Raw genomic sequence first — 8,396 nt, 5'->3', positions numbered from 1 at the left:
TTTTGAGATGGAGTCTTGCTGTGTCGCCCAGGCTGGAGTGCAGTGGTGTGATCTCGGCTCACTGCAACCTCTACCTCCCGGGTTCAAGCAATTCTCCTGTCTCAGCCTCCTGAGTAGCGGGGATTACAAGCGCATGCCACCATGCCCGGCTAATTTTTGTATTTTTAATAGAGACGGGGTTTCACCATGTTGGCCAGGCTGATCTGAAACTCCTGACCTCAAGTGATCCTCCCATCTCGGCTGGGATTACAGGTGTGAGCCACCATGCCCGGCCCCACTGGTGTCTTTAGCCTCAGACCTCAGCATAGATCCCTTGCCCCCTAAGATGGTATCTTCTCTCTGTGCAGCCTTGGCGGGTTGGGGAGGGAGGAGGGTGGGGTGGCGTGGGCTACTCACTAATGCATTTGAGACTGGGGGTTGTCCAGTGGGCGATGTTCGTGGCCTTGTTCAGCACGCACTCAGTCAGGCTGGACGTGCCGGCTTTACGCTTGAAACCAGAGTTACAAATGTACCGCTCCCTGGAGTACAAGCTGTAGCTCTTGACCCGGATGTCTGCGTGTTCCACGGACACTGGGGGAGGGCACGTGATGCCTGCAGAAGTGCAGAGGACAGGGGACGGTGAAGAGGTTTCCACTTGTAAGATGCATTCTCCAGGCACACGCGGCGGTAGTCAGTAACTTTAGGGCTGGGTCCAGCTTATCCTAGGGGTGCCTTAGGAAAAGCCCCAGGTGCCAGGCACATGGAGGATGTGCAGGAAGGGCATCCATCACCCAGAAGCCTTCCCAGAGCCTCGCCTGAAGTGCCAGTCAGTCAGCAAAACTAGAGATGGGGGAGTGGGGAGAGGGTCGTCAATGAAACGCCCTCTCCCTTCATTTCCCACCCCTCTCCAAGCCCTCAGTATCTCTCAAAAGTCTTCATCACTCTCCACTGTGGACATAGCCTCCAATTCTCACTGAACGACAGCAACTGCCTCCAGATAGGCCCCCTGCAGGTTCTCCCACAGGCCTCTGCGGCCAGCATCACCTTTAGAAATGCCTCTTTGAGCCTGGCGAAACATGGTGAAACCCCATCTTTACTAAAAATACAAAAAATTAGCGGCGCACCTGTAATCCCAGCTACTGGGGAGGCTGAGGCAGGAGAACTGCTTGAACCTGGGAGACAGAGGTTGCAGTGAGCCCAGATCAAGCCATTGCACTCTAGCCTGGGCGACAGAGCGAGATCCTGTCTCAAAAAAAAAAAAAAAGAAAAGAAAAGAAATGCATCTTTGACAACTTCACTCTTCCCTGACCACCCAGTGCTCTTAGAATAAAAACAAATCTTTACAAAGTCTTCAGGGCGTGGCCAGCCCCTCTAGCTCTCTTCCCCCGGCCATAATGGTCTTGGGCTCCCCTTGCATCACTCACCATGCTACCCACCTCTTTCCAAGCACAACCCACCGTGGCACTCTGTCTCCCACCACCCTTCCTAGCTCACTGAAACACTGCCTCCTAAGGAAGACCGTCCCTCTTCCTGAGTACACAAGGGCCTGGGCTGAGTTCTTTCTCCCCTAGTCTCTTCCACAGTTTGTATTGGAGATGTTGAGATTACGTAATTCACGTGCATCCCACTGTGTGTACTCTGAGCCAGATGACGGTAGGGCCATATCTGTTTTGCTAACACTGTGATCCTGAGCCCAGCACTGTACCTGGAACTAGTAGGTGCTCAAGAAATCCTTGTTGGAAGAACGAATGGATGAACTCTGTTCCTCAACCACAGTCTTCAGCCTGACTTTCTCATAGAAGTGAGTTCAGTTTATTTCATTTCTACCTTTGTAACCAGTTTATCTCATTATCCTCTCTTTTTCAGAAGAAACCAGAAGCAAGATGAATTGCTCCAGACGGCTTTACTTTTGTGACAGGTGGAATTGGACTCAGACTCCAAACTTCAGCTACACATCCGGCAATGGTGCAGGAGCTCAATTCTGTGGAAATGAGGGGTTTTACGAGTCCACATCTAAGGGGATTGGCCTCAGAAGCAAAGAAACGATGAAATGTGTGTCACTTCCATTTCCATTCTGGGGACACTGTATTCACTAATGGCTTTTAGTTGTTTTTGATAATTATTTATTAACAACTATTGATATTTCTTTGTCCTTAAAAAATTCCTTTCCTATGTAAAAGCACATAATGTAAATGTTAAAGACAACCTGATTTGAGTGAGCTGTAGGAGAACTTCAGGCTCTTTTCCCTACATTATGTAACAACAACAACAATGAAACCTGTAAAAAAGAAAGGTTGACTTGTTTTCCAGTAGGCAAAAATGAATGAGGTTGGTGTTATTGATCATGTACCTAATATAAAGATCTGTGGATCCCAGGAAAGAATCTATTCAAGGCCTTAATGACAGTTAACATAAAATCCCCTTTGGCACCAATTTTATAGACTGTGGTTCTATAAAGAAACTCCAAAAGATCATCCTTAGTTCTTAAAAGGCAAGGTTGCAGCTAATGTATTACTCTACCATGATTTCTCCAAGCCAATATGGTTGGCTTTTCCTTGTTTAAGATGAGGTCTTGTCCAATGCCAGAAAGATTTTTTTTTATAAGATAAAGTCTCACTCTGTCCCTGGAGGTGGAGTGCAGTGGTGTGACTGTAGCTCACCACAGCCTCAACCTCCCAGGCTCAAGCAATCCTCCCACCTCAGACTCCTGAGTAGCTGGGACCACAGGCATGCACCACCATGCTCGGCTAATTTGTTTTTTTGTTTGTTTGTTTTGTAGAAATGGGGGTCTCTCTATATTGCCCAGGCTGGTCTTGAACTCCTGGGGTCAAGCAATCCTCCTGCCTGGCCTTGAAAACTGCTAGGATTACAGGCGTGAGCCATCATGCCTGGCCTGAACGATTCAATTGTGGCAAAATTTAAAAAGCAAGGTTTTTCTTTAGGCACTTTAAATAACTGTAAGATTTTCTTTTGACTGTTTTTCTTATGAATGAATCACATTATTAGGTTTTCTTGTGCATCGAAAAGATGAGTAAGAAATGGTTTGGGTGTGGAGGGGCTGAGGGTGGGCAGTGCTGGAGGGCACTCTGGGTCCTGGTGCCCATGGGGACGTGGCCAGAAACATCTCCCCCAGACTCCCCACTATTCGAGTGTGTCTAGGCCCTGAGTGTCACTGGCTAAGACACTGGTACAGGGCAGCGACGGGGGTTACCAAGGCAGCTGTAAAACACGGAAACCAACGGGCTGCCTACAGCTGCTGGGGCATGTCTCTTTGGTTCCAGGTCAGGAAGCTCTCGGTAAGTCCCTGCTGAGCAGTTGGTGCAAAGGCTGGGTCCCAGACAAGAGAACTGAGTGAAGTCATCTTCCTGCTGCCTTGGGGTGGATTGACGGGGAGACCAAATGCAGTGGCAGGAAGATTTGCAGCCTAGGGTAGGGAGGCCCCTGGCGGCCTCTGAGCTGGGGTCAGTAGGCTGTGGCCCACAGGCCCCATCCAGCCTCCACCTGTTATTGAGAGTAACGTTTTATAGAAGCACTGCCTCTGTCATTCATGAATGTCTTGTCAATGGCAGCTTTCACGCGCAGTGGCAGAGCTGCATAGTTGGAACAGAGACCTGGTTGCCCGCAGAGTCTAAAATAGTTACTATCTGGCCCTTTACAGAAAAAGTTTGCCAACCCCTGCTCTATGTAGCCTTTACACAAAGTACTGCATTTGTTTTGTTAGTAAGACCAATTGCCCAGTGCATCAGCGCAGACCTGGTCATTGAGGTTGACTTAGGTGATCTAGCCCATTTCAAAATAAAATCCTTTCCGTGTGGCAAAACCCAGCATCAACTGAAGGCAAATGGTGAAATGAAAAAGAAATTGCATCCCATGTTATATAGAGCCATTCCTCTCATATGTTTTTGTTTTTTGTTTTTGGAGACAGGGTCTTGCTGGAGTACAGCAGTACGATCATGGCTTATTGCAACCTCAACCTCCTGGACTCAAGTGATCCTCCCAAGTCAACCTCTCCAATAGCTGGGACCACAAGCACATGCCACCATGCCTGGATAAGTTTATATATAGTATATATTTTTATATATGTGTATATATATATTTATACATATGTTTAGATATGTTTTTATATATATATTTAAGTTTATATATTATATATATTTTGTAAAGACTGGGTTTCACCATGTTACCCAGGTTGGTCTCAAACTCCTGAGCTCAAGTTATCTGCCCGCCTCCACCTCCCAAAGTGCTAGGATTACAGGTGTGAACCACCACACCTGACCTCCTCTCATACGTTAAAAGCCCTTGAAAATCAACAAAAAGAGTGCTAAATCCCATGGAAAAACAAGAAAAAGATACAATAGGCAGCTTACAGAAAAGGAAATACAAATGGCTCTTAAATATATTTTAAAATGCTCAATCTTATTCACAATGAAAGAAGTGTTAAAAAGAAAGCTACAGGAGACGGCACTTCCAGCTGCCGAATTAGAAAAGAGCTGAAAGTTGAATAATAAACTTTTTAGGTGAACCAGAACTTTCAGATTGCTTGCACCACCCTAGTGACGGCATATTTACAGTCTCAAAGATTATAGAGGTACATGCTTTCTGACCCCACAATTCTGCTCCTAGCAATTTATCTTACAGATATGTCTGTGTACCTGTGAGACATTGTTACAACATATTCCTTAAGCTAGCAATTCCACCCCTAAGAATTTATTTTACAGATATGCTGGTATATTTGCAACCTGAGTATGTACAAAGTTATGGATTATAACAGCCAGTATTGTAACTAATCTTGTATGTTGTCAGTAGGAGACTAATTAAGTAAATTTGTCTTGTTTTTTTTTTTGAGACAGAGTCTCACTCTTGTCACCCAGGCTGGGAGTGCAATGGCACAGTCTTGGCTCACTGCCTGCAATCTCTGCCTCCCAGGTTCAAGCGATTCTCCTGCCTCAGCCTCTGAAGTAGTTGGGATTATAGGCCTGTGCCACCACACCCAGCAAATTTTTGTATTTTTAGTAGAGATGGGGTTTCACCATATTGGCTAGACTGGTCTCGAACTCCTGACCTCAAGTGATCTGCCCTCCGGGGCCTTCCAAAGTCCTGGTATTACAGGCATGAACCACTGTGCCTGGCCCGACAAGGGAGTTTTTAGCACTCATTTAAAATTTCTCTTAAAGTCATGAGTAATACCTTGTTCATACCCTTTCAGGTCATGGAATTGATTCTATCAATGAATCAATTTATAAGTTCCCCTTACTATGCTCTTCTGAATTTCTTTTCTTTTCTTTTTTTGTTTTTTTTGGAGACAGTCTTGCTCTCTCACCCAGGCTGGAGTGCAGGGGTGTGATCTCAGCTCACTGCAGGTGCAGCTTCTGCCTCCCAGGCTCAAGTGATTCCCCTGCCTCAGCTTCCTGAGTAGCTCGGACCACAGGCGCCCACCACCATGCCCGGCTAATTTTTGTGTTTTTAGTAGAGACAGGGTTTCACTATGTTGGCCAGGCTGGTCTTGAACTCCTGACCTCAAATGATCTGCCCACCTCGGCCTCCCAAAGTGCTGGGATTACAAGCATGAGCCACCGTGCTAGGCCCTGAATTTCTATTCTAATAGCTTTTAACTGGATCAAATTCTCCCACCTCCATCTCAAAAATCCACCCCCTCGTGTGTGCACATGTGCGTGTTTAGCTTGGTAGAACCGTAGGTTTCACTCCCTGCTACCAAAATCTTATACCTGCACCTGTGCTGCTTTGTTTTATGTTAAAATATCTGGGAAAATACTTAGGTAGGCAGTAGGGGTAGGGCAGGACAAAGAGGAATAACCATAAAAATCAGCTCAAATCAACTCCAGAAGCATCTGATAGCAGGTCGGAATGGATAGTCCCATAAAAACGTAAGACTCTGCTCTGTGAGAAAATGTTCCTCTCCTCTGTGAAAGCCTGAATAGACCTGGACATCTGTTCCTCTCTGGGTGCTATTATATCATTGGTGGCTGAACAGCCTCCCACCAGCCACAGGGCAATGACTCCAGAAAACAAGGGAGACATGAGGTCCCCAGGTGAAAAGTCAAGAGAAAGACTGGATTTTAGTTGGGGGAGTGACTAACTGGTCTTTCCTCACCCCCAGCCTTCTCTTTAGCATGGCTGTCTTGGGCCTGGAGAGACCTTGCCCGCTCATAGAGTCAGCTCCCGGTCTCCCGAGGACTGACAACCCTGCCATGAGTTATTCTGAAACCTCGGAAGGGCGGGGGAGTCTAAGAACCCCTCCCTTATCCCAAATGCCACACAGTTACTTGTAAGATCGGGCCATTTCTTTTACTTTTCTTCCCTCCCTCCTTCCTTCCTTCCTTCCTTCCTTCCTTCCTTCCTTCCTTCCTTCCTTCCTTCCTTCCTTCCTTCCTTCCTTTCTTTCTCTTCTTTCCTTTTTTTTTGAGACAGAGTTTCACTCTGTCGCCAGGTTGGAGTACAGTGGCATGATTTTGGCTCATTGCAACCTCTGCCTCCTGGGTTCAAGTGATTCTCCTGCCTCAGCCTCCTGAGTAGCTGGGACTACAGGCGTGCGCTGCCACACCCAGCTACTTTCTGTATTTTTAGTAGAGACGGGGTTTCACCATGTTGGCCAGGATGGCCTCGATCTCTTGACCTCGTGATCCACCTGCTTTGGCCTCCCAAAGTGTTGGGATTACAGGCGTGAGCCACCGTGCCCGGCCAAGATCAGACCATTTCTTTGCAACTGCAAAGACACCTTGTTCCCCATGAAGCATCCTTTTCCCAAAGGCTGCTATTGCTTTCAGTTCTGGTTGGTCATTCATACATTTTGGAATGCTTTCTGTTCCTGGGATATAGTGCGTTGGAGAGAGAGTGGATGAACCGACGGACACAGCTCCGCTCTGCTGGAAGTGACCGGTGTTGTTTAGTTACAGTTGTTGGTACATGCCCCTGGAAAAGTGCAAGGGTAGCCGGGAGTAAATTTGATAAAGAATAGGCTGGGTGCAATAGCTCATGCCTGTATTCCGAGCACTTTGGGAGGCTGAGGCAGGTGGATCACCTGAGGTCAGGAGTTCAAGACCAGCCTGGACAACATGGTGAAAGCCCGTCTCTACTAAAATACAAAAAATTAGCTGGGTGTGGTGGTGGGAGCCTGTATTCCTAGCTACTCAGGAGGCTGAGGCAGAAGAATCACTAGAACCTGAGAGGCGGAGGTCTCAGTGAGCCAAGATTGTGCCACTGCACTCCAGCCTGGGTGACAGAGTGAGACTCCGTCTCAAACAAACAAACAAACAAAAAAAACCCCAAAACCCAACAAACCAACCAAACAAAAAACATCAGCAATAAATGTCAAAGTGTTAAGAACCTTAGCACGTAGAGGACTCTCATAAAAATCAACACAAGACAAATACTCTAATGGCCTAACTAGGCAAAGGACATAGTAGGTGAGTCACAAGAGAGGCATCACCTAAGTCCCCACAAAAACATCCCAAACCTCACTAACACATCCCTGGTAGAATTCCATGACCTCTTCTCTTGCTTCTGAAGGTTAGGGATCCTGTACCAGGCAGGGGTGGGGGCAGGGTGGGAGGGCAGAAATCTCAAATTCAGGATTGTTCTTCCCGTTCAGTTCCCATCCCAAAGGCTTCTCCTCCGTCACAGGGGCAGCGCTCTGCTCACTTCCTGTCTCAGGCATCTGTTGTCCATTGGCTGCCACTACTCCCCATTCCGATAAGGACGTGTCTTCCGCTAGGCTGATGGTGTGGGAGATGGAGTCGATTTCACCAGTTGTTGAGGTGGGTGGGTTTGGATGCTGCTGTTGCTATGGTTACCTGCAGAGCCCCACTGGCTTTGAGGCCTCTGGTGCTGTCTGGTGCTGGAGTGTCAGAGGCTTTTTCTCCGTGCTCTGCTCCACACTCATCTTCTGTCCTTCTCTACCTACCTAAACCACAGTGTTATTTCTCCACACTTGCCCACCCCATCCTGTCCTCCGTGACAGATGGCTGTGCTACCCGCTTGCTGCCTGCTTGTCCGATGGTGGTGGCACTGGGGGCGGTTTTCCGTTGTCCTGAGTCTCATGCAGGCCTGGTGTGTCTGGACCTCAGGGTTGAAGCTTTCAGTTATTCCGCTCCTTCCCTCCAGGACAGCCAGCCTGTCTCTTGCCTCTGTAACAGGTTTTGTGCAGGACGAGTTCCCTGCCCCTTTCCAGCAGCCTTAGTCCTCCAGGGGTGTTTGTGTAGAATCCTGAGCAAGGACCATGTGTATTGTGTGTGTTTATGGCTGACTCACCAATGGATTCCATCCATCTGTTTGTCTGTTTATTTTGACACCTATACTATGCTGCCTTGATGATTGTTGCTTCCTCATAGGTCTTAAAGTCAGGTGGTAGAAGTCCTCCAACTGTGTCAATCATTTTCTTTTCTTTTTTTTTTTTTTTT

General features: G+C 47.4%; 1 protein-coding gene across 1 annotated transcript in view; it reads right to left on the bottom strand.

Annotated features, from left to right (window-relative positions):
- The window catches only part of IL15RA (interleukin 15 receptor, alpha), a 50,088-nt gene that overhangs the window by 25,387 nt on the left and 16,305 nt on the right, over positions 1-8,396 (bottom strand). The window contains 1 exon segment of the mRNA XM_011957082.1: positions 397-591. Within this exon segment, the coding sequence (XP_011812472.1) occupies positions 397-591 (195 nt within the window).

Source organism: Colobus angolensis, unplaced genomic scaffold, assembly GCF_000951035.1.
Source record: "Colobus angolensis palliatus isolate OR3802 unplaced genomic scaffold, Cang.pa_1.0 Scaffold432, whole genome shotgun sequence".
Lineage (NCBI taxonomy): Eukaryota > Metazoa > Chordata > Mammalia > Primates > Cercopithecidae > Colobus > Colobus angolensis.
The sequence above is the reverse complement of the archived record's forward strand: the minus strand, read 5'-3'. Positions and strand labels throughout refer to the sequence as shown.